Source organism: Pipistrellus kuhlii, unplaced genomic scaffold (genome assembly GCF_014108245.1).
Source record: "Pipistrellus kuhlii isolate mPipKuh1 unplaced genomic scaffold, mPipKuh1.p scaffold_m20_p_3, whole genome shotgun sequence".
Classification (NCBI taxonomy): domain Eukaryota; kingdom Metazoa; phylum Chordata; class Mammalia; order Chiroptera; family Vespertilionidae; genus Pipistrellus; species Pipistrellus kuhlii.
The window spans coordinates 104566328-104593297 of record NW_023425529.1 but is presented as its reverse complement, the minus strand read 5'-3'; the positions used below and the strand labels follow the sequence as shown (position 1 = coordinate 104593297).

At 40.7% G+C, this 26970-nt stretch overlaps 1 protein-coding gene across 6 annotated transcripts in view; it reads left to right on the top strand.

Moving 5' to 3' along the window:
- Window positions 1-1060: 1060 nt before the first annotated feature.
- Window positions 1061-26970, top strand: part of LHFPL6 (LHFPL tetraspan subfamily member 6) — a 182258-nt gene continuing 156348 nt past the window's right edge. For 4 of the 6 annotated variants that reach the window (XM_036456298.2, XM_045588627.1, XM_045588630.1 and 1 more), the window contains exons 1-2: window positions 1061-1175; window positions 2390-2956. In XM_036456298.2, the coding sequence (XP_036312191.1) occupies window positions 2572-2956 (385 nt within the window). In that variant the 5' untranslated portion in view covers window positions 1061-1175; window positions 2390-2571. Of the gene's footprint in view, window positions 1176-1317; window positions 1433-1626; window positions 1740-2389; window positions 2957-26970 lie in introns of those variants that run through there. The other 2 variants (XM_045588629.1, XM_045588628.1) reach the window with 2 other exon arrangements.

Here is a 26970-nt window from a genome sequence, read left to right as displayed (position 1 = left end):
CCCAAGTCCACATTGTTCGCCCACTTCCCAAGTGACCACATCCCAAGAGCGTCCGCAAAGCTCAAAAGGGTCAATTTACTCGGTCTTGAAGGCCCCATTCTCATCTACAACCGGAGCTTCAATCCCAAATACCAGACCTACAAAAGCAGACAGGAAACGTGTCTCGTCTTCCGTGGCCCCTCGCGAGCTCTCCAAAAGACAAGCAACTTTCTCCCCTACTTCTCTGTCCGACTGCCTCCACCGCTCTCCCTTCGGAAAGAGTCACAATGAGAGGGGCTCGGGGAGCCGCGGAAGCCACCCAAGAGATGGGCTTGGACCCCAGCGCAGAGGGGTGCGCCCTTCCGCGCCCCGCGCGCCCGGACCCTGCCCACCGCGCCCGGCCCGGGTCTGTCCCCCCGGGTCTGTCCCCCCGGGTCTGTCCCCCCGGGTGTGTCCCCCCGGGTGTGTCCCTCCGGGTCTGTCCCCCCGGGTGTGTCGGCCCCGGGTCTGTCCCCCCAGGTCTGTCCCCCCGGGTCTGTCCCCCCGGGTATGTCGGCCCCGGGTCTGTCCCCCCGGGTCTGTCCCTCCGGGTGTGTCGGCCCGGGTCTTTCCCCCCGGGTCTTTCCCCCCGGGTCTGTCCCCCCGGGTCTGTCCCCCCGGGTCTGTCCCCCCAGGTCTGTCCCCCCGGGTCTGTCCCCCCGGGTGTGTCGGCCCCGGGTCTGTCCCCCCAGGTCTGTCCCCCCGGGTCTGTCCCCCCGGGTGTGTCGGCCCGGGTCTGTCCCCCCGGGTCTGTCCCCCCGGGTGTGTCCCCCCGGGTGTGTCCCTCCGGGTCTGTCCCCCCGGGTCTGTCCCCCCGGGTGTGTCGGCCCGGGTCCGCGGGGCGGGGGGCGGGAGCGGGGGAGGAGGCGGCCGGAGGGAGGGGCGGTGCGTGCCTCGCCTGCCAAGGAGCGGGCTGCGCCTCTGCGAGCGAACCCCCGCCCCGGACACGCGGGGAGCGGGCTCCACTGGTGGCGGCGCGGCGCGTCCTGGGGCAGCCCCGGAGCCGGCCCCTCTCCCAAGTCCGCCCGGACTCCCTGCGGCTCAGGGCGGCGGCGAGGAAGGGAGATCGGTCTCCTCGCCGCGGACGTTCCGCCGGGAAAGACGGCAAGTTGTGAGCGCGCCGGCCCGGGGAGGAGGCGGCCGCCGCCGCCGGCCATGTGAGTGCGGAGCTCCCGCCCGGGGCGTGGGCTCCCCGCGGCTCCCCTCGGCCCCCGGGCCTGGCGCCGGAGTTGGCGGCCCCCGGCTCCGGACTTCCTGAGCGGGGCTGCCGCCGGGCTCCCCCGACCTGCCGCGTCGGCTGTTGGCGTCTGCCTGGGGCGTTGCTGCCTTCCCATCCTCCCTTCAAAGGCCGGCTGGAAAACGCCTAGCTCCCGCTTTTTGGATTCAGGGATCTTATGTGTCTTCAGGAGTGGGGGTGAGGGTGGGAGTGGGGATGGGGGTAGGGGGAGGGGTGGGTAGGTGGGGACATTGTAGGGGCTGATTATGGGCTTGCCTTGGCCTTACCCCAGCTCTAGATGATGGCCCTCCGCCCTCTCTGTCACCCCCCACTCTCCTTTCCCAGCCTCATGGCCCAGACAGACAACTTTAGTCATTAACGCTGATGCTGGCCACAGTTGACAAGATTAAAAAAAAAAAAATAGTAGTCAGTGACACACTGGACTGTACATGGGGCTGCGGGGTGGAGAGGAAGCCGCAGGGGCAAGGCTTGGGAAAGAGAAGAGGTGAGGGAAGGGGACATTTGTTGTGGACTCTGAACGCTGGCGATGAGAGTTCTGGAAATGGAACTCCAGGGTGCATGGACTTTGGACTTCTGCATTTATTTTTTTTATGGGAAGTGTGGGAAATGGTTCAGGAACACTTTTTGAAACAGAAGCAGGGGTGGCAGTCAAATGCTTGTGGAACTATTTGAATTATTGGGGTTGGCTATAGAGTACTCGAAGGTATGGATTACTTTTCAGATTAGACACGGACGATCATTGAACTAGAGAGATAGTTCCAAAAAATTTATTGGAACCAATGAATCAAAATTGCAGAAAATAAAGTCATACACTGGCTTTCTTTCACTTACTCCGGGAGAGGATAGTTAAGATGGAAGGGATTCACAGATGCTATTGAACTTAGTACTGGGAGTGCCTGTTAGCTCCATCCATTCTGTGTCTAGACAGTCTATAAGGTTTGGTGAATTTATGGTGCTCTGGAATTGTGAAATTTATTCTAATCATTTTGTTTGGGCTCATGCAGAGACTTCTCACTTTTGAAGTCTTAAGGCAAGTTTGAGTATTTATTAATTAAAAGTTTAGAATAACTGAATTGATGTTTTTATCTATTTCACTAGAAAACATTAAACTCTCAATATTTCTTATTTTACCAGGGATCATCACCCTTACTACGGAGGATGGGAAGCTGAGGCCCAGTAAGGCTGAAGATCCCTTCTGTTCATAGACACTCCCCATTCCAGAACTGCGGATTACCTGTGGTCCCAAAACCTGGTGGTTTCACACCTTCACTTACTCTTGCAGCCCTTTGGGTCCTCGTTGCCCTATCTGGAGAAAGATGGCATCCAGCCTGACGTGTACTGGGGTGATCTGGGCTTTGCTCTCCTTTCTTTGTGCTGCTACCTCCTGCGTGGGGTTCTTTATGCCTTACTGGCTCTGGGGATCCCAACTGGGCAAGCCTGTGTCCTTCGGTACTTTCCGGAGGTGCTCTTATCCGGTGCATGACGAGAGCCGGCAGATGATGGTGATGGTGGAAGAATGTGGGCGCTACGCCTCTTTCCAGGGCATCCCCAGCGCAGAATGGAGGATCTGCACCATCGTGACGGGCCTGGGCTGTGGCCTCCTCCTCCTGGTGGCTCTCACCGCTCTCATGGGTTGCTGTGTGTCGGAGCTCATCTCCAGAACAGTGGGAAGAGTGGCTGGAGGAATTCAGTTTCTGGGGGGTAAGTGACTTGCTACACTTGAGTTGTTTACTGGAATCCCAAAGTCATATTGAAAATTATGTTCCGGTTGTCTTTTGAGATTATTATAATTGACACTTGGAATGCTCTTGAGAAACAGACATGAAATGGCTTTGGTGACAGAGTACCAAAGTCAGAGGTTTTTACTGGAATTGCTTTACAACTTGGGGAGTTCTTAAATTCCTGTACATCCTTAGACACATATACATCATTAGCCTGCTAAGTACCACCTATGTGAGGCAGTAACGTTTAGGTCGTTTATAATGTGGTAGGGGAGACAGTTTGCATTCCATCACTTCTTGCTCTTCATGTTCAATAGAAAGCAATTAGATTATCTGTGTCTTACTGGAATCCTCAGGTCTTTAATCAAGAAGACATCATAGAAAAGTAGAAATGTTTTTGGTTCTGCATTGTCATCATAAGTCTTTTAATACTCTTTGGTAAAATTATCCTTACCCAATCTTAAACTATATTTCTAAAGAAGTGATTACTGTTTTAAATAAGATACCAGTTTTGCATTAAGAACTGTGAATTTCACTAGTCTACAAAGATAGCTATAGCTGTAACTATCTTGTTAAGATTTCATTTTCCTGGGTACTCTTACTGTTAAGAAAAAAAAAAAAAAGAACATTTAGCAAATGATGTCCGCTTGTCCCAAATGGACTGGATAATGTCACTAACACCAGAACAGGTTTGATTTTTACTTGGGTTTCCTCCAACAAGTACTGCTTCAATATCTCTGGTCATATGGTTTTAATTATACTTTATATATTTTCCGCTGTGCCTTTCACCTCCATTTTTCAACCTGAAAGGCTGAACTTGTCTGATTTATAATCTGCCCTGGTGAAATATGACAACTATCATAGATAATGCAGAGTGAAGGGGAAAATCCAGGAAAATATGTAAAATGTATTTGTAACTTCATTATAAAGTAAGAGTCTGTTACTATTTCATTTGGCGTTTCCTTACAGAGTTTTGTGAAAATCCTGGAAAAAAGCAATTAAAAATTAATAGTCTGAGAAAGAGTCTACTTATTGGAGAAACCCCAACAGATTATTTTAGATTTTTAATATAAAACTTTCAAGTAATGTTTAAGTAAGAAAATTCTTGTGCTAAAAAAATGCAAGTGGCAAAAAGTTTTGTGCTTTAAAACAAGAGATAGAGTTGTTTGCAGTTCTTTATTTCCTTACCAGATAGAACTTTGTTTTCATCTATTTTTTTCTCTGTGGTTTTGCATCTCACTCTACTCTAAAGGCAATTTGGGGGCCTTAACTCTCCTTTCTTTATTACTTCAGTATTCAACATTGACCAAAGTCTTGCATGTGATATGTATATTCATACAGAAATAAAGTAAATAAAGTAAAATTATTAGGAAACAGAAAGAGTTTATTGTTGAAAGTTGCAATATAAATCCAGAGTTTGAAAACATGATGCCACGGATTTTAAGAATAAAACTAATGCCATGAGTATTTAAATATCTTTCATTAAGAATAAACTTGCTTTGATGTTTTGTTTCACTTGGCTCAGGAAAAGTGCTTAGGCAGTTTCTTTTTCTCCTCTTATGATAAATATTACTCTTCTCCCTCCTCCTCCCCCTTCATTTTAGAGCAGGAACTGCTATTATCTGGCAGAACAGGAAAATACTTACAAAGAGAAATAATTTTTATTGATTATCTTTAAACATACAATGAAAGAAGGCAACAGAAAGTGAATCTGAGGCCCATGAGACTTTATGCTTCCCTCTCTAAACTATGTATAGATTTTTTGGGGTTATATAGAGCTAAATGTTTTACTTAACAGAAAAACTGAAGAAAGACCATTGTGGAAGTTATATATATATATATTTAAAAGGTACTGTTTTTTCTCTGTAGATTTTCTTTTCATGAACTCTGGTTTGATAAGTGTTACTGACATTAAGATAAGGAAATAGTTTATTACTAGCATTTGACATTCTCTCATTTTTCATATATATTTTTCATATTTGGCAAAGTATTCTGAATATAAAAACCTAAGAGACTTTTTCTGAATTGAACCTCTATACATCCTATTACCCGAATGTTAGTAAATTTAGAATTAAAAAATAACTTGAATTATGGAAAAGGCTTTGGGAAAATCTGCCATTGATTACTGTCATTTAATGGTAAACCAGGTGACAAACACAAAATACTTCAAAAAGAATTCCTCCTGTTGTTTATTTCATAATTGTCTGGATTTTTATTCATAAACACTTAAGTGGTAAGTAATTTTATTATATGCAAAATACCAAGCCACTGAGCTCTGTGAGTTCCACAGATGGCAAGGCTTCAGAAATATATTCAACATACTCTCCCATAAGGCGGATTCTCTTACTAAAAATGGTTCACCAAGAGGGTTATGTTTAGCCAAAGTTAGGGTTGTTCCAAAAACACAGGAAGCAGCCGAATGGCAAAGTACAGAGGCATCCTGCTTAACCCTGCTTGCTGAGTTGAGAGTTTGCACATATGGTGTAACATCAGGCAGTAAAACCCCTGCAGTACTTTGGAACTAGTTAAAGGACAAAATGTCAACCTTAATTTTGAATAATCTTGCTATGGTTGATTAGAGGTTAAAATGTCACCTGTCAGCTGATAGAACAACACAAAAAAAGACTGTTGTACATGGGCATTTGCTACTTTTAGGAGGAATACTTCAAAGAATCAATAACTTAAGCTTTTCCTGTGGTAACTTGAACATAAACTTTGCCACTATCTCCATCTTATATTTGAAGTCATTTTTTTTGGTCATAATTTTCAAAAGCAAGTCTGAATTGAGTTTTACCCTTAAGAGTTGTGTTGTTGTTTTTGTGTTGTTTTGCTTTTAAGATTTTTAAAACTGATTTTTAGAGAGAGAAGAAGGGAGGAGAGAGAGAGAGAGAGAGAGAGAGAGAGAGAGAGAGAGAGAGAGAGAGAGAGAGAGAGAGAGAGAGAGATGGGAGAGCAAGACATCAACCGGCTGCCTCAGACACACTCTCTACTAGTGACTGAGCCTGCAACCCAGGCATGTGCCCTGATTGGGAATCAAACTGGCAGCCTTATGGTGCACAGGATGACACCCAACCAACTAAGCCACATCGGTCATGGCCTTAACTGAGTTTCTAAAAGGCATGTAGAAAGCCTTTGAGAAATATAAGATAACTAACATTTGTATAGTGTGGAAATGTGCTATGAGAAACTAGAAGCTTTAATATTTTTGTTTGTTAAATGTAAAATTATTTGCTTTTAAATATTGCTGTAGTCATTAAGTACTGTAACAAAGTTTTAAAACGTTAATATCAAACTTTTTTGATGTATGTGTTAGTTAAATATGTGCTCTGTAAATGAAACATGTAAGAACATTATAAAGACATATTTAACTAAGTTCTTGCAAACGTTGGTATCTGAATTTATAGATTTCATCTTGGGAAACTGCTGGTGCTGTATGTAATGCAGATTTGGAGTAATCCACATTTAGTTTGAATGGGAGTCACAAGTATTTATAAAATGAGTGTAGAATACTAATCAGTAACAAACAACTATCTTTCCAATTTAAAAACTGTTCTGTCCTCACAGGCCACGGGAGACCATCTCCTCAATTAATTGAGAGTGAAGTGCTGTTCAAGACAGTAATGATGACAAAGGACTTCTTTGAGCAGCCTTTTCTCTGTCCGCTGAGAGCACCCTTGCCTTTCTAGTATCCCTCACCGCAGGCTTTCACCTGGGCCTGTCTCTCACCCCTTTGGGATAAGGGCTCAGGACTCCCCTTCCTTCACTCCCTGACCTGTCATATGATACGCCACATTCTGCTTTCCTTCATACCCGGGTTCTTTGTCAAGTGACAGCTGAGGAACAATATAAATGATAAGTGTTGGCATATTAATGAGCATAGTAGCTTAATAGTGACAGTGTCTTAACTGGAGTTGCTCTAATTTTAAGAAAGCCAGGCATTTCTTGGGCCAGTTTGGGGTTTACTTTAAATTACATCTTATAGATATTTCATTCATTTCCCTACAACCTACAACTTAAGGCTGTCTTGAGATCTAAGCCAGTGGTTCTCAAACTTTAGTATGCATCGGAATCACCCATAGGACTTTGTAAAACACAGATTTTGGGGGCCCACCAAGGAATTTCTGATTCAGTAGGTTTGGTGGGGCACTGATAATATGTACTTCTAATAAGTTCCCAGATAAAGCTGGTTCTGAGAACACATCTTAATAATCTTGATTTAAGTTAACCATTTCGTGTTTTTAAGAATGTGACTTCTGGTAGATGGTTTACTTTCAGAATTTAAAGTTTAGATGTATCATGATCTGATATAAACCTCTCTAATTGGACTCTAAAAAGACTCACCTCGGTAATTTAGTGTTGTCTCAACACATCCTCATTCCATCTCTCCTTGTTATTGTCACAGAAAGTTGTTTTCCTGGCATTCTCTTTTTTAATGCACATTATATACATATTATAATTATAATATATGCATTATGCAATAGGTACATAATTATTTATATATACATATATGTATATAAATATATATATATTCTTTCATTTACAATTATTCTTTACCAGAAACAAGAGTCTATATATGGAGAACTTAAAATAAGACCTTAGTTTCTCCTCTGTAGTTTTCATGCAGTGGATTTTCAGTAAGGAATCACTAACTGAAAGATATGAAGACCACAGAGTCCAGCCAAAACAACCTTTGTCCAACTCTGTAAAGCCATGAATGTCTTGGAAAAACAGAATGGTTAGGTCAGTAAGGCATTAGGAATCAGCCAGTCTGAGCTTCTGCTGCTAAGCAGGATAATACGTTACTTAAACCAGCTTTGACCTGGTCTTAAACATCTCTAGGGAAGATGTTGCACTCTTGTTGAATAGTAGTACTTTCTAGGGCCACAAATCACACCTGCCATCACAATCAGATGTCCCACATTACATCCTATATAATAAAAGGGCAATATGCAAATTGACTCCCGGGAATGACCAGTTGCTATGACACACACTGACCACCAGGGGGAAGATGCTCAATGCAAGAATTGCCCCCTGGTGGTCAGTGTACTCCCACAGGGGAACTCCGCTCAGCCACAAGCAGGGCTGACGGCTGCGAGCATAGTGGCCATGGTGGGAGCCTCTTCCGCCTCCACAGCCGCATTAAGGATGTCCAACTACAGCTCGGCTGTCAGTCAGACATCCCCCAAGGGCTCCCGGGCTGCCAGAGGGATGTCTGACTGCCACCTTAGGCCTGATCCCCTGGGGAGTGGGTCTAAGCCGTCAGGTGGACATCCCCTGAGGGGTCCCGGACTGCAAGAGGGTTCAGGCAGGGCTGAGGAACCACCCGAGTTCACAAATTTTTGTGCAACAGGCCTCTAGTTGATAATAAACAGGAACAAGCTTGAGATGGGTAGTGCAACAGTGTGCAGGGTCTTGCCAACAAGAAAGAAGTGACAGAGAGATACAGTGCAGACAACCAGCAATGAATGTCATACACACCTACTCTGGCTCTGGATTTCTTAAAGGCAGGACACCAATCATTTAACTGATCTCTTATAAAATCTGAAACATCAGACTTCATATAGTTGTATCTAATAATGTTTTAAAATTAAAATTTCAAGAAGTCATTGTCCAGTTTTACTTTTTTTGCATACTTTTTCCAGAAGAACTGTTTTAAGCCTTGATTTGGAAAGTTTTTCATGGTTTTCAGACTTTCTTATGAAGCTTCCAAGTTCACCATATGAATAATTATATCAAAATTCAATATAATATTCTTTTAACTCTTTAGTGGGTCTAAAAGTCACCTGAGAGTTTATTCCAAGTAGGGTGTCCAAGCACTTTTAACAAACTACTCATGGGTTCTGGATACAGGTTGAGAAATGTTGGCAAGACCCTGATCACACTACTGCACTACCCATATCAAACTTGTTCCTGTTTATTATCAAATGGAGGCCTGGTGCACAAAAATTTGTGCACTCGAGGGGATCCCTCAGCCCAGCCTGCACCCTCTCGAAATCTAGTACCCTTTGGGGGATTTCCATCTGCCGTCTTAGTTTCCTTAATCTCCATTGCCCTAGGACCTGCGTCTATAAAGATTTTGCTGTGATATATGTCTGCTATTTTGCTGTCTATGCAGTCTTATAGGATTTTTATGGTTTCTCGTCTTACATTTAACTCCTTTTGAGTTTGTTTTTGTGTATGGTGTAAGTTGGTGATCTAGTTTGATTTTTTTTTTCATCTATCTGACCAAATTTCCCAGCACCATTTATTGAAGAGACTGTCCTGACTCCATTGTATGCTCTTGCCTCCTTTGTCAAATATTAATTGAGTATAATGGCTTGAGTCTATTTCTGGGCCCTCTGTTCTGTTCTATTGGTCTATATATCTGCTCTTGTGCCAGTACCATGCAGTTTTGAGTACAGTGGCTTGGTAATATAGCTTGATATCTAGTATTGTGATCCTTCCAAGTTTGTTCTTCTTTCTCAGGGTTGCTATGGCTATTCAGGGTCTTTTTTTATTTCTGATGAATTTTTGGAGAGTTTGTTCTAAATCTTTGAAATATGCTATTCATATTTTAATGGGGATTGCATTAAATCTGTAGATTGCTTCGGGTAATATGTACATTTTAATGATGTTGATTCTGACAATCCATGAGCATGGCATGTTCTTCCATTTGTTTATGTCTTCCTCTATCTCTTTTTTTCAATGTCCTTTAGTTTTCAGAGTACAGGTCTTTCACGTCCTTGGTAAGTTTATTCCTAAGTATTTTAATTTTTTTGGTGCAATGGTAAATGGGATTGTTTTTCCCCCCTTCTCTTTCTATGAGTTCATTATCCTATATAATAAAAGAGTAATATGCAAATAGAATGCATGGTAGAACAACCAAACAACCAATCAAAGCATAATATGCTCATGATATGCTAAGGCTGTTCAACCACTCACTATGGCATGCACAGACCCCTAGGGGGCAAATGCTCTGACTGGTAGGTTAGCTTGCTACTGGGATCCAGCAAATTGTGACTGAGCAAGATGGGCCGGACATGCCCTGAAGCCCTCATGTGGTCTCTCCCTAGCCAAATCATGCACTGGTGCTGTCCCTCAGCTTGGCCTGCACCCTCTTGCAATCCAGGACCCCTCAGGGGATGTCGGAGAGCCAGTTTTAGCCTGATCCCGCAGGCCACTCCCCTTGGGAGGGCGCCAGATGCGGTGCTCATGGCTGGCGAGCACTGCTGTGGCAGCACAAGCCTCTCCCAATCAGAACTGATTGGGTGTGAGCCCTGGCAGGCACAGTGGGGCCAGGATGAGTGGGAGTGAAAGATAGGACTAGGGGTTTCAACAGTCCTTGCAGGCCACTCAGAGGGACCTCACCAGTGCATGAATTCATGCACCAGGCCTCTAGTTAGTGTATAAAAAAGCCATAGATTTTTGGGTGTTAATTTTGTATCTTACTACATTGCCAAATTCATTTATTAGGTCCAGTAGTCTTTTGATGGAATCTTTGTGGTTTTCTATGTATATTATCATGTAATCTGTGAATAAGTACAGTTTTAATTATTCTTTTCCAATTTGGATGCCTTTTATTTCTTCATCTTGTCTGATTGCTATGGTTAGCACTTCCGGTACCATATCGAAAAGGAATGGTGAAAGTGGGCATCCCTGTCTTGTTTCTTAGGGGGAAATGAGTTTAGGTTTTGCCCATTGAGTATGATGATGTCTGAGTTCGTCATATATGGCTTTTAATATGTTGAGGTATAATCCCTCTGTTTCTACTTTGCTGAGAGATTTTATCAAGAAAGGGTATTGGATTTTGTCAAATGTTTTTTATGCATCGATTGATATGATCATGTGATTTTTGCCTCTCAAGTTTATGTGATATATCACATTTACTGATTTGCAGATATTGTACCATCCTTGCATCCCCAGAATAAATCCCACTTGGTCATGGTGTATGATCTTTCTAATGTAATATTCAATCTGATTTGCTAGAGTTTTTTTTTGAGGATTTTAGCATCTATGTTCATCTAGGATAGGGGTGTCGAACTCAATCAGAGAAGGGGCCAAAATCTAAAATCCAGCCTAAATCGCGGGCCGAATGGTTTACTGAACAGTCATAAACTGTCATTGTGATGGAAACGCAGCGGAGTGCAGTGATGACAGCGCGGTGCGGGCCACATTGCAAGGCCTGGTGGGACGGATTTGGCCCGCGGGCCTTGTGTTTGACACATGTGATCTAGGATATTGACTTGTAGTTCTCTTTTTTGTGTGTGTGGTATCTTTATCTGGTTTTGGAATAAGGGAAATGCTGGTTTCATAGAAAGAGCTTGGAAGTGTGCCTTCCTCTTGAATTTTTTGGAATAGTCTGAGGAAGATAGGTTTTAGTTCTTTTTAAATGCTTGTTAGAACTCCCCTGTAAAGCCATCTGGACCAGGGCTTTTGTTTGCTGGAAGATATTTTATCACTGCTTCAACATCTTTGGTAGTTATTAGCCTATTCAAGTTTTTTTTTTTATTCTTCTTGATTGAGTTTTCACAGCTTCTATTTTTCTAAGAATATGTCCATTTCATCTAGGTTGTCTATTTTGTTGGAATACAGTTGTTCATAATATTTTTTCATAATTGTTTGTATTTCTGTGGGATGGATTGTTACTTTGCTTCTTTCATTTCTGATTTTGTTTATTTGGGTCCTCTCTCTTTGCTTCTTGGTGAACCTGGCTAGATTTCATTAATCTTATTTATCCTCTCAAAGAACCAGCTCTTGGTTTTGTTGATATTTTGTATCTTTTTTTTTGGTCTCTATGTAATTCATCTCCTCTCTGATCTTTATTATTTCCTTCCTTCTGCCTACACTGGGCTTTTCTTGTTGTTCTCTTTCTAACTCTTTGAGTTATAGGGTTAGATTTATTACCATCTTTTCTTGTTGTTGTTGTTTTTTTTGTTTGTTTGTTTGTTTTGTTTTGTTTTTGTTTTGTTTTATTTTCAGATAGGCCTGCAGAGCTATGAAATTCCCCCTCAAGACTGCTTTTGCTGTGTTTGATAGATTTAGGATTGTTGTGTTTTCATTGTCATTTGTTGCCATGATGCTTTTTATTTCTTCTTTGAACTCTTTGGTAACCCAATCATTGTTTCATAGCATGCTATTTAACCTTCAGTGTTTGATTTTTTTGGATTGTTTTTATTGTACTTGATTTTTAGTTTTATGCCATTGTGATCTGAGAAGATTATTGATATGATTTCTAGGCAAGAGCTGACCTTTTCGTTCACGGATTGCCAGCTTGTTCAATTGGCCAGTTCCAGGTGGGCCCTTTTAAATTCAGCTGTTCCTTCTATCTGCTCTGTGAGAAGACTCAGGGCCCATCTGCAAATTCACATACTTTGTCTCCACTGAGAAGACCTCCTTGGTACCCACGGTTGAGGAGGCTGAAATTCTGACATTCGTAGCTTTGCGGCTGAGGTAGCTGGTCCCTGGGCATGGTGGTTGTAAGGTCCTGGGAGGTATCCAAGGTCTCCCCTGTTGAAGGTAAGACTGGGTTCCAATCATAGTCAGTTTCCCAATCACAGCCCGTCTCCCCTTCAAGATGGTGCAGTCTCTGCGGCAGAGCCAGCTGCTCCGGGAGAGACTTCAGTCACAGAAGGGGCTGCACAGTCAGGGGGGCTGGTCCGCCAGTTCCCAACAGTCCTTTGAAGCACAACTGTCCCTCATTCACAAATACTGACACTCCCCGCATGTCCATACACTCTCCTTTTGTTCTCTCACTCACACACTACCTTGCAGCCTGCTCTCCCATCGGCAGCCATCTTGGATTTCTCTGTAAATATCTATTTTTAAAAATTCAAGACACACACTCAAGAGACCTTTTACATCATCCTATATAGTATCACAGGGCACATAAAATGTTGCACTCTTACAAAGTTATCATTGTTACACTATTAGTAGTTTAACTCTCCAGCTACATTTACTTGGCAAGAGTTGTGTGTTGGTTATAACCAGAAAGAATAACAGCATTAAGTTCAAGAGTTTTACTTTAAGTGCTATCAAAGTTCATATTTTTGTTCTCTTAAAGTATCACCCTCAAATATGTTCTGTAGTGTACCAATAGACATTAACAGAAAAAAGCAAAACAGTTTTGGAAACATACATTTGAGAAACATTTGGTTATAGAATTTAATAGATTTCATTACAGCAGAAGACACAGAGCCATTAGAATGTTCATGCCTATTACCAGTCTCCTGGGGGATGGGGAGGGTATACTGTTTATTAAGTGTAGTATTAAGTGTTTTTCTAACTTATTTGAGCCCAGCACACCATTGGGTCCACTCATCTGTGGAACACTCAGTTCTCATTTCACCCCAGGGAGGCAGGTAAATTTCTTTCTTTACGGCTGAGAACTCTGAATTTTAGAAAGTTACTGGTTGAGCTGTGAATATTATCACCATAAATAAATGTTAATTGAAATTCCACATTGGATTATATGTAAAATTCAGAATTTCTGATCATTATGATAATAGGTCTCTGAGCTTAACATTTTAAATGTTTCTTTGGTATTCAGTTTCTGTTTGTAGTACAATAGAACCACTTGGAATAATATGATCTACCAACATTTGCCAGTTCTCAAGAAATAAATACATACATTACAGGTTAGTGTTCATAATGTTATGTGTAGTAGAGAAGCCATTGGAGGAGTATGCCAACACATCTGACCAAAGCAAATATTCTGTCTTTTAAAAATTATTTAACAGAGAATTTTATCTTTCACTGTTACATGCTGGGCAAGTTTTCTAGTGTAAATACCTCTTTTTAGAAGCCTTTGTAATAATACTTTGTTAAGGGTAAACATAATGTTAATTCCAGAGGACACTCTTCTTAAATAACAAAACCAAGGGAGCAGCCCAAAACCAAGGTATGTGCCTTTGACTGGAATCGAACCTGGGACCCTTTGGTATACAGGCCTGCTGAGGCAAAGCCGCTTGGGCTCATTAGTCTTTCTTAATATGGTAGATATCATACTAATTAGTGATTTGCCCTTAGAGTTCATGAAGCTCAAACTGTAATGTAAGCTTCAGAATAGATCTGCTTACAAGTTCAGTAAATAGTTTTCCTTTCATTTGTCTCATTTTTAATAACCAGACAACAATGATATTGTACATAAAAAATCCAAAAGACTCACTCAAAAAACTAATAGACTTAATAAATGAATTTGGCAATGTAGCAGAATACAAAATTAACACCAAGAAATCTATGGCTTTTCTATACACCAATAGTGAACTTGCAGAAACAGAGACTAAAAAGGCAATCCCATTTCCATCGCACCAAAAAAATTAAGATACCTAGGAATAAACTTAACTAAGGAGGTAAAAGACCTATACGCAGAAAACTACACGACACTGAAAAAAGAGATAGAGGAAGATGTAAACAGGTGAAGAACATACCATGTTCATGGATTGGTAGAATCAACATCATTAAAATGTCCATACTTCCCAAAGCAATTTATATTAATAGGTTCAATGCACTCCCCATTAAAATACCAACGGCATATTTCACTGACCTAGAAAGAACTCTCCAAAAGTTCATTTGGAACAATAAAAGACCCCGAATAACCACAGCATCCTGAGAAAGAAGAATAAAGTAGGAGGGATCTCAATACCAGATTTCAAGCTGTATTACAAAGCTACTGTTCTCAAAACAGCCTGATACTGGCACAAGAACAGACATATAGATCAATGGAATAGAATTGAGAACCCAGATATCAACCCAAATCACTATGCTCAATATTTGACAAAGGAGGCACAAACATACAATGGAGTCAAGACAGTCTCTTAAATAAATGGTGTTGGGAAATTTGGACAGATACATGCAAAAGAATGAAACTAGATCACCAACTTACCATACACAAAAATAAACTCAAAATTGATACAGGACTTAAACATAGGACGGGAAACCATAAAAATACTAGAGGCATCCACAGGCAGCAAAATCTCAGACATATGCCAAAAGAACTTCTTCACTGATACTGCCCGTAGGGCAATGGAAGCTAAAGAGAAAATAAACAAATGGGACTACATCAAAATAAAAAGCTTTTTTACAGCAAAAGAAACTATCAACAAAACAACAAGAAAGCCCACAGTGTGGGAGAAGATATTTGCAAATGTTATCACTGATAAAGGTTTAGTCTCCAACATCTACAGACAGCTTATACATATTAATAAAAGGAAGATAAATGACCCAATTAAAAAATAGGCAATGGATCTAAATAGAATCTTCTCAAAAGAAGACAGAAGGAAGGCCAAGAGGCACATGAAAACATGCTCAAAGTCACTAATTATCTGAGAGATGCAAATCAAAACAACAATGCGGTACCATCTCACACCTGTCAGAATGGCCAACATCAACAAATCAACAAACGATAAGTGTTGGCGAGGTTGCGGAGAAAAAGGAACCCTCGTGCACTGCTGGTGGGAATGCAGACTGGTGCAACCACTGTGGAGAACAGTGTGGAGTTTCCTCAAAAAACTGAAAATGGAACTTCCATTTGACCCAGTAATCCCATTCCACACCAATCAGAAAGAATATATGCACCCCTATGTTTATAGCAGCACAATAGCTAGGATTTGGAAACAGCCTAGATGCCCATCAGCAGATGATTAGATCCAAAAACTATGGTACATCTACACAATGAAATATTATGCTGCCATAAAAAAGAAGAAATTCTCATCATTTGCAGCAACCTGGATGGAATTGGAGAACATCATGCTGAGTGAAATAAGCCAGTCAGCCAAGACCGGTTTGGCTCAATGGATAGAGCATCCGCTTGGGGACTGAAGGGTCCCAGGTTCGATTCCGGTCAAGGGCATGTACCTTGGTTGCGGGCATATCCCCAGTAGGGGGTGTGCAAGAGGCAGCTGATCAATGACTCTCTCATCGATGTTTCTAACTCTCTATCTCTCCCTTCCTCTCTGTACAAAATCAATAAAATATATTTAAAAAAAAAAGAAAAAAGAAATAAGCCAGTCAATGAAAGAGAAACACAACATAACCTCACTCATTTATGGATGATAAAGAATATTATAAATTGAAGAACCAAAAGATAGATATAGAGACAGTAAAGCAACAAGCAGACTGTCAAACTACATGGGGAGGGGAGGGAGATCTGGGGTAGATAAGAGATCAATCGAAGGACTTGTATATATTCATATAAGTACAACCAATGGACACAAAACTCTGGGGAGGGAAGGCATGTATGGGAAGGAGGGCGGCAATGGTATTTGTACAAAGATAATAATTTAATAAAAAAATTAAAAAAAAGAAAAGTAAATTAATTAAAATATTGTTAAAAAATAAGATGTTTAAATAAAGAAGTTAACCTTTTTCAGATTTTAAAACGATACTGGCAAATTTTAAAAATGCAAGAAATAAAAATCACCCACAGCCCCCCGACTGAGAAAACATTTCAGACATTGTCTGGTTGTCTCTCTAATGCACCCATGTAAATCTACATAGAAATGCATGGGCAAAATTGGCTCATGCTGGATGTATGATTTTCCGGATTGCTTTTTTTTTCATCTAACATTATGATGCACACATTTTTTCCCCTTTGTATTGTTGAATTGCTTTCAAAATAATGATTCTTAATGGTTGTGTAATTTCATCAAATGGATGATGATTTATATAAACATTTCCTGATGGCTGAAAAAAAAATAATAACCAGACAACACTAGATACCTTGATGTATCAAAACATACATTAAAATATTGTTGGGGAGCCCTAACTGGTTTGGCTCAGTGAACAGAGTGTCAGCTTGGGGACTGAAAGGTGCCAGGTTCGATTCTGGTAAAGGGCAGGTACCTTGGTTGCAGGCACATCCCCAGTAGGAGGTGTGCAGGAGGCAGCTGATCAATGTTTCTCTCTCATCGATGTTTCTAACTCTCTATCCCTCTCCCTTCCTCTCTGTAAAAAATCAATAAAATATATTAAAAATATTATTGGGTAAAAATAAAATTTCATTATATGGTTCTCAGTTTTTCTTGTCTGATCTTTTCAAATAAAGCAATAACTTTATTATATTTTACTTTTCTAGTCCCGCAGTGAGTAGAATAGTAAACATCTTATATTTTCAATTACTACTTGATGTATTATTTAGTTTTAATTATTTATTAGCAACACTTTTTTTTTTATCTGTAAGGTGTAACCTTGTTCTTATGGACCTCATAGAAATATTTCAAATATCAAATAATATATTACAAATGTGGACATTATTTACTGAACTTGTAAGCAATGTCTCCTTAACTAAAGTTTCCTGTATAATGTTAGTCAATCGTCAGGTGGTCATGAGGATTGAGCCATTGTGAATGCATTAATGCCTCCATTCAGCCAATGGAGGCAGGGAGAAGCCAGGGTATTTCTCCCTCTCTAGCTCTTTTTGGGCATTACCTTTGACAGCAGTTGTCTCTCCTCCTAGAAATTCCAGACCTTCATGGTCCCAGCTCCTATTAGGCTCAGTGGTTGAGCATCAACTTATGAACCAGGGGTCACAATTCCATTCCTGGTCAGAGCACATACCCGGGTTTTGGGCTTAATCCCCGATAGGGGACATGCAGGAGGCAGCCGATCAATGCTTCTCAATGATTCTCTCTCCTCATTGATATTTCTCTCTCTCTCTCTCTCTCTCTCTCTCTCTCTCTCTCTCTCTCTCTCTCTCTCTCTCTTTCTCTCTCAAATAAATACAAATATACTTTAAAAACAGAAGTCTCAGAGAGCATCTTTGTCTCTCCTGCCAGAGGGATACAATGAGAAGTCTGTGCCCCACAGCAGGGCCCCTATCCAACCACACTGACTCTGATTTCTCACTTGCAGTCTCCGGAGCTGTGAGGAACAAACTTGTTATTTAATATAAGCAACCCAGTCTGTAGTATTTTGGTATAGTAGCTCCAATGGTCTAAAATACCAGCTTAACTTTAATACTGTGTTTCAAAAATTTATTTGAGAATGGCAGAGTCCTATTCACCCGAAATATACATTAGCACTCGTTTTTATTAATGGCCAGCAGAAATTAATAAAATTTGGAAAATGCTGAGTTTTAAATCCAGGGCATCAGTGTTTATTGAGTGTTTACTATATGTCACATATTGTGCTAGGTACAAATTGAGATAAGAGCTCTGCAGTGGAGCTCAGAGTCTTTGGGGAAAACCAACGTGAGAAGTATAATTACATTCCAAAAAACTCATACATATACACACTTCCATGCTTGGCCGCACACAGCAGCCTAATGTGGGGCTCACCAGCCTCTCACATGTGCCTGTCATTTTCCATTCTGCCTTCTGCTTGGCCATGTATTTCAGGACTCTCCATTTCCTGGAATACTTAATGCCTGCCATATGAATACATTCAGCCAATGGAGGCAGGATGAAGCCAGGGTATTTCTCCCTATTTAGCTCTTTTTTGGGCATTACCTTTGACAGCAGTTGTCTCTCCTAGAAATTCCAGCCCCTTGTGGTCCCAGCTCCTATTAGTAAGCCATTGCCAAGATCTTACTGTAGTCACACAGCCCAGCTCCTCAGTCACTGGTAATGCTATCTTCTTCCAGTAACACTCCAGTCTAATGGATGGCAGCAGTTTTCTGATGCTGTAAATTTATGGATTACCTTTTTAACTCCTGTTTGACTTTTTAGCTCTTCCATAATCTGTGTGTCCAATTTCCTGTATCGTATTAAATTCTCTGTGTTTGAAATACCTAGGGGTGGAGCCTGGTTAGAATACAATGCATAATTCAAGTTCCTACCTCAATGAAGTGGTAGATTATGTCATACTATGAACTTTTGGGATTTTTGGTGAACAGGCAAAATCATAGATATTTACCTAATCTAGGAATTCCCAGGTCCATTGAAGTGTGAGCAAAATGCTATAGGAGCACCAGAGAGGGAGTGACTTCTTGTCTGGAAAGGTCTGTGAAGGCTTCATAGGAGAGGTGCTATTTGAGCTGGGTCTGAAAGATGAGCAGAAGATTCCCCGGGCATTTAGGCAGGGGATACATCAAAGTTTTCAAAGTCAAGAAGATATGAAAAGAGCTTATGTGAGTTCAGAGAATGGCAACATTATAAGGAATGGAGTAGGGATGATGTGACGAAGGATCAAAGTGGAGAGGACAGATGGAATCAGGTTTATAAGTTTCCTATTCCATGCAAATAATTCTATACTTAACTACACGCAAGCTTTTGAGTGGTTGTGATTGAAAGTGACTTAGGAACTATATAATCTAGTAGCAACAAGGAGTAAAATTGATTTGGGGAGCAACCGAAACCAGGAAAGTCAGTGAGAGTTGGTGTAGTAGTCTCGGACAGAGATTATGAGAATCTCATTGAAGCTGTGGAAATAAAAAGAAAAGAATTTTGAAGACATTTCTGACATAGAGCCAAATAGGTCTTGCTGCTCCTACTTTTAGATGAACAGGCAAACGAACGACTCAGTAATTTCATATCTTTGTTTATATAAGCAACCAGGCATTTTCTCTTTTTTTCCTAGTCCCTCTTATATTTTTTTAAAATGAGATTATATGACTTACAATAATATTGCAATAATTATGCATGGTATGGTGGCAGATGGGTACTAGACTTATTGGAATGATCACCTCCTAATGGATACTGTATAAGTATCTAATCACTTATTATTATCACAATGTGTAGATGTAATTTACTATACAATGATACAATGTGGAGGCTCTAATTGTAGAAGTGTGCATGCTTATCTGTGTGTAGATGAGGTTACTGACTGCTCAGCACACCTGGGGGCTTCTAAGAGGAGCGTTTTGATGACTGCTAAGGTAGTTGTCAGCATCATTGAACTACACTAGCTTCTCATGAGCAGATATTTTCTTTTTCTTCTCCAAAAGATGCAGAAAATAAGTGTATAAGCACATAAGCAATGAGTAGATGTAAGATTTGTTATATATATCTTATTTTCTTAAAAAAATGTGACATTATCAATTGCACCTTTATGTTATTTATAAAGAAAGAAGTGAATATTATTGTCAACATGTTTATAATTGAAAATTGCTATCAATTACCTGTAGTATGGAAAAATTTTTGTTCAGAAACCTAATAGATTACTGTCATACATACAGTAATAATGTTATAATTGCATAATAACATACAGCAAGAAAGGAAAGTAGTTATCCTTTTATTATTATCTATGAGTTAATATTTATGATGAAGACCATGAAACATGAACTGTACTTTTGTCATTTCAATGTAATTTATAGTTTTCATTAATTTGTCATATAAAATCATTGAAAAACCTAGTTAGTTTCTAAAGTAGTATGATTCTATGACTAAATTTTACCCTCATTTAACATAGTGTTCCTAGGTGAGAATTGCTGTCTGAGGCATAACTTTTTTCTTGATGTTGCATGGGATTGGGCACACAGGTACATGTGGCAAGAAAGAAGGCCTCAGATGGCTTAGCTCAGTGCATAGAGCACATGTGTCAAACACAAGGCCCGCGGGCCAAATCCGTCCCGCCAGGTCTTGCAATGTGGCCCGCACCGCGCTGTCATCACTGCACTCCACTGCGTTTCCATCACAATGACAGTTTATGACTGTTCAGTAAACCATTCGGCCCGCGATTTAGGCTGGATTTTAGATTTTGGCCCCTTCTCTGATTGAGTTTGACACCCCTAGCATAGAGTGTTGGCCTGTGGATCAAAGGTCCCAGGTTCTAGTTCGGTAAAGAACACATGCCCAGGTTACTGGCTTGATAGGTAGTGGGTGTGCAGGAGATAGCCATCAATAATTCTCTCTGCTCATTGATGTTTCTATCTCTCCCTCTCTCCTTTTCTGAAGTCAATAAAAATATATTTTAAAAAAGAAAGAAAGAGCAGAAGTATATAGTCAAATTTGGTATAGCATTATCTTATTCCTAAATAAGGAATACAGTTGGCCACAGTTGGCTCTCCTAAACAATACAAGCTTTCCATATTATTTCTCTTCCTCTACTACCGTGTTTCCCCGAAAATAAGACCTAGCGCATCTTTGGGAGCAAAAATTAATATAAGACACTGTCTTATTTTCGGGGAAACAGGGTATGTTGCACTGTTACCTTGGATAAAAACATAAGACTTTTCATGTTCTCTTTGATGATGGTAGAGCATCCTTTTTATTGCTGTTCCTTTCTTTTGTTTTTCTCATTTGTCATTGCAATACCTAATTTAAATGGAAAATTACAATCCATAGGTATTAAAGGCAATTCCTTTACTGTCTCCATTGTCACTTCTAAGTAAGCATTAATCTTTCTGATAGTACTCTGAGGAAGAGTATCAATTCTAACCTTAAGTGAAGTTACCCTGGTATTTACAAGGCTTGCAAGTCTAGACATACTGGATGTGACAACATGAAGAAAAATTTACTCTGCTGCTTTTATTCATTCATTTACTCAGCAAATGACTTTTAAGTGCCTACTATGTGTCAGGTTCTAATTTAGGCATGAGCTAGAAAGCTGTTCAAAAAGGTATGATTCTAAACTATCTAGAATTTTAGCAAGAGAGATGAACATTAATCAAATACTCCCCCAAGTGAATGTAAATTTACAAATCTAATAAATGTTAGGAAGGAAAGGTGTATATATGCAATTGTGATCTAGATGGGGTGCCAAGGAAGGTTTCTCTGAGGATATCAGGTTTGAGTTGAGACCTGACCCATGGAGGAGGAGGAGGGAGAGGAGGGGTGAACATCCCCTGAGGGAACAGAAGGGACAAAGCCCTCAGTGTGAGCCAGCAGGATGCCTTTGAGGCTCTCTAGAGCAGAAAGCGTGGGGGATGATATGTAGATGAGGCTGGAGAGGCAGAGGCCAGAAGGATTAGTATTAAGATGAAAAGCTGAAGAAGTTTGATCAGGAAGGTGTCCTGAGAAGTCTGCTATTTTAAGGCAAGTTGTTAGAGACTTAAGCTGAGAGATAGTTGGCTTTCATTTATATTAATACCAGTGCTATAACCAACCATTGTTATAATTTTGGGGGGGGAAAAGTCACTTTGAAATTTCTGTGTGTCGTTTGAATATAAAAGTTAAGTAATACTGATTTATAAGTATTTTGTTAGGAGATACAACTTAAAATGTACCCTTCAAACAAATGGGATGAAATTAAAAAATAAGTGGGAAAAAGTACCAATATACGGTAATTTTTTTCATGGTGTTGCATTTAATACCTTCATGGCATTGATATACTTGTGATTACTTACATAATGTTTGCAGTTTTGTGTACAATGTCTTTCTTTTCTGATTGGGTGTAACACCTTGATAGCAGAGGCCTCTTCTGTCTTATTCACAACATAACTCCCAGAGCTTAGCAAAGTGCCTGAGAGAGAATAGGCAATAATAGTTTCCTGTGTGCCTGATAATATATCATGGTATCTATGGAAAGCCATTGTATATATGTTTTTAAACCAGCTCAGTTTTGCAGCTATTGATCAAGTTCCTGTTTTGCAGAATAGCAGGTGTTGGGCCTGCTGCTGAGTACTGACTTGAATAATGGTAGTGTCTGGCTACAAGAGGCACAAACTCTAATATGAGGAATTGTACAGATAAATGTGACACGATGCTCAGATGATTCAGGGAGATGTGATTTGGTCAATGTCCTCAAGGTCCTGTGAGATATACATACTGAATAAGCAGTGGAACAGGTCAGGTTTAGCCAGCCTTAGCCAAACACAGCTGCAGACCCTGAGTCTTTTTCTTCTGAGTCTTCATTGAAAAAGCCCAAAGGGGAAGGCAGGGGTACAATAGGAGCTCTGTAATGTTTTGCTACTGATTAAATTCCTTTGTAAAATACGTTTCCATCTGATGGGGTTGGGGTGGGGGGAGGGAGAGACACACACGACCCTAGGTAGCAACTTGATCATTTAATTGCAAACTTCTCCTGCTATCTTGCTTTACAGGATTGGCTTGCCTTGATTTCCTCATTTTTTCCTCGTCTTTACATCCCCCAGTAAGATAAAGTCTCTCCTGGCTGCACCTCACTTGGTTGGGCTTTGCTGACTCTGCCTAAGGATCTGTAAAGTGAGGCTCTGGACCCTGGGAAATGTAAAGTTGAGATATGAATAATGGGAGGAAAATACAATCCATGTAACTAGGCAACTGATTGAAATTGGTGAGAATGAGTATCCGTAGTGGCTTTCTCTTTTTACATCTGTGTGCCTCCTAGAATGAGGCTGCCTCCATGAAGAATGAAGTGACTTCAGGAAGTATAGTTGTGACGCAAAGTGGTGAGTTCAGGGCTGGACAGTATGTGGTTCAGGTTCTGGTGGGACTCAAGGTGGAAGGTCAAGTGGGCAATTGAAAACATGGGCAAAGAGCTCATGAGAAAAATCAGGATTGCATATATATCTTACCTAATGATAGATGAATATGTAAATTGACCGTACCTCCCCTACGCCCACAGCCAATCAATGAGTATGCAAATTAACCCAGCAAAAATGGTGGGTTAATTTGCATATGCGGGCACCAGAGCAGCCAGGAGGGGCGTGTTGAGACACCTGCTATGAGGGGGAGGGGGAGGGGGAGCGGCAGAGACGAGCTGCAGGAGCGGTGCTCCAGACAGAAGTGAAGACTTGCCGGCTCTTGAGCAGGCTGGGAGTGAAGCCAGGGGAAGGAAGGCCTATTCTTTTATTAATATTGTGCAACAGGCCTCTAGTATGTGTGTGTGTGTGTGTGTGTGTGTGTGTGTATATATACACACACACACACGTATATATGTATGTTTATGAAAATAACTAGAAGCCCAGTGCACAAATTTGTACATGGGTGGGGTCCCTTAGGGTGGCCTGCAAGGATCAGGCCCCATTTTGCACACCCAGCTTCGCAACCCCGCAGCCCCACCTGGCATCCTGCCTTGGCCTGGCACCACCCTCTCACCTGCTCCACCTTCCTGTCTGCAGGATGATCAATTGGGGCCGAGCCCCCTGCCCAGATCTCTGAGTGCCTGGGAGCCCCCTCTGTCACCACCACTGGTCACTATCTGCGGGGCCTAGTGCTACCCACTCACCTGCTTCACCATCTTGCTGTGGTCCCACTCTCATCAGGGCCAGTCGGGTCTGCAGCACCTTCACTGCTACCTGCTGCCAGTGCCATGTCCCTGACACCTACCATGTTCTGTACTGCCCCCTAGTGGTCAGCACTTGTCATAATGAGCAGTCAAACTCCTGGTCTCACACTTGAACAACTGCCAGAGGGGACAATTTGAATATTAGGCTTTTATATAGGATGACTTTGAAAGCCTTCATATGAAAGTATTACTTCATTTACTCTTACAAAGATATGGCTTTTAAATCTTGACACTTTTTTTTTTTTTTTTTTTTTTTTTTTTTTTTTTTTTTTTTTTACCATTTAGCTGTAATGATTGGAAGTCAAGCTCTTAGCTATGTATAACTTAATCATCAATTCTAAACTTCCCCTTGGATAGTTCCCAGTGCTTAACAGCTACTATACTTATCAGGATTATGGAGGGGTTTGCAGGAATATGTCTTACTTTTCTGGAATAAGTCACCAGAAAAAAATGAGGTAGGAAAAAAATCATTTTGCATGATGTTCACTAACACAAAGGTATCTTGGGGAAGGAAGAGTCTAGAAATGACCATGTAGTGAAAAGGCAGAAGTATGAAGGATATATAGTTTAACTTTTTATTTTATTTTATTTATTTTTTGGTTTTCATGCATAAAGATGGCATTTTATTTTGAGCACTTAGGGAAAGAAAGTCAGTTCATTTATCTCACCTGCCCACCGGTGGCTTCCTGAATCCAGTCTTCTGTAGGCCCCATTGAAAGTGCAGCTTGGCCTGCGCCCTTGGTGCTCGGAGGGCTCCGCTAACGCACACAGCAGCGAGCTCTGCCCGAGCAGAGCCGTCTCACGCACATCGGACTTCAGTGTAATTTCAGACAGTTGCGCTTTGTGTGGAGTGTTTTACCACAATGATCTTTTAGTCTAGGTAAGGCATATCTGGAAATTTGCATCTGATGAAATTTTAAGATGGTGGAAAATATTGAGCAGGGGAAAAGTTTTTATTTCTTTCTACTTTCTCTGTTTAGCTTGTGAGGCTTGTAAGTTATGGCAGATTGTTTTGTAGCATTACTTACAGCATAAGATTAGAATAACAACAAGTTTTCCGATATGGGATGCTTCGTAATTTTACATGCATTCAGATTCCAGAAAGAAAATGTTTCTATAAGACTAAAAAAATAAAATGTTAGCAATTTTTTCTTATATTAGCAAATCTTCAAGTTCTGCCTTCTGTTCATGTGTTGTGTTCATGTGTTGTGTTCACATTATTCCTTGGCATATGTTGTATGAAGCAAGTGAATGCAAGATCTGGACAGACAAGGTTGAATTCTACCACTCATCAGCTTCACGGCCCTGTTTCCACACTCAAGGAGTTTGCTGCTTGGGGTGTTCTATTCAAGAATGACAGGTGGTTGTCACGGGTAGTTTATTCACTTTTCAGCAAGTAAAGCAGGCAGGGGATTCATATCCAAAGCTCTGGCTCCCGCAGGGAGACTTAGCCGTTACTTATATAGACTAGTCAATTACATGTTGATTTCCTTTTTGCATTTGACTACATTTATCCAGTTGAGTTTTGTCAAGCTTAATCTTTTTATAGCTTGTCTGCAAAAGGTTGTGCTACATTTTAATGTTTAGCAAGAATAGCAATTATTTTCTTCTTGAAACTGTGATAGGTACTATGGAAGACAAAAGAAGTACCGTATTTTTCGGACCATAAGACGCACTTTTTTTCCCCCAGAAGTGGGGGGAAAAAGTCCCTGCGTCTTATGGTCCAAATATATCCTACACATATACTTTAAAAAAAAAGTTTTTTTACTTGCCCAGCTCTCTGTGGTCTCTGTGTGCTTGCCCAGCTCTAAAATGGTTCTAAATGCTGCTGTTTACTTTACAGGGTTGATTACATGTGTTTATGACTGTGATGTTGGGTTTTAATGCACATAAAATATTTTAGGACACTATTTGTTTCAGAATCTTTTTTTCTTCATTTCCCTTCTCTAAAAACTGGTGCGTCTTATGGTCCGGAGCGTCTTATGGTCCGAAAAATACGGTAAATATAATATAGGGTTGTGACCGCAAGCAGTGTATAAACTCGTGGCTTTGATCACTAGGCTTGCCTCAGAAAGATGTACTTGTTATTCTTACCCCCTTCTTCGCCCCCCCTCTAAAAAAAAAAAAGCTTCAGTATTGTGTTATATAACTATTATAGATTGCTATATTATTTTCACAAAATGAATCTTGCCAGTGATATTTGCAGGTATATGTTGAGGTGATATTTTATAAGATTAGAGCTTAATTCAAGGCTTTTGGAGCTTTGGTTTCTGATCCCCAGGGGAACTGAGCAAAATAAAAGGAAAATACCTTTTATGGTTGTATATAATTCTTTTAAAACTGTACCAGGTATATTGTAAGAGAAAGATAAAATGTGTTTTGAAATGGAAGATAGAAATAGGGCAGAAAAAATGTGCTGTAAAACAGTGCATTATCAATAATAATAAAAGCATAATATGCTAATTAGACCGGATGTCGTTCTGGACTACCTTCCATATAAAGCCAGGGCTGCGAGGGAAGCCCGGGTCCGGGTGCCAGAGGGAAGCCAGTGCCAGCAGCCTGGGAAAAGAAGGCCTACTCTCTTGTAGGAATTTCATGCATCAGGCCTCTAGTTTTGATATAAAAGGCTGAATCCTATAGAATGATGAGAAATTTTGTTGTTTTGAATATACCGTGAGAAAGTTTATGTAATATGTAACTATATAATTGAAACATGCTACTACAATGCTCATGATCTCTGAGTACATCATCAAAAAAACCAACTGGCATTAAATATTGTTCTCATTCAGTGTCGTGGTGTACTATATTTATTTCAAATGGCTTAGAAGACCTGTGCTAGGCAGTGAATGTCTATCATTTGTCTCTGCTCTCTTCCTGCCCACGTGCCTTTCTCCATAACATGCTTCCTTCAGAGTAATCTTTGTGGCAGTGATC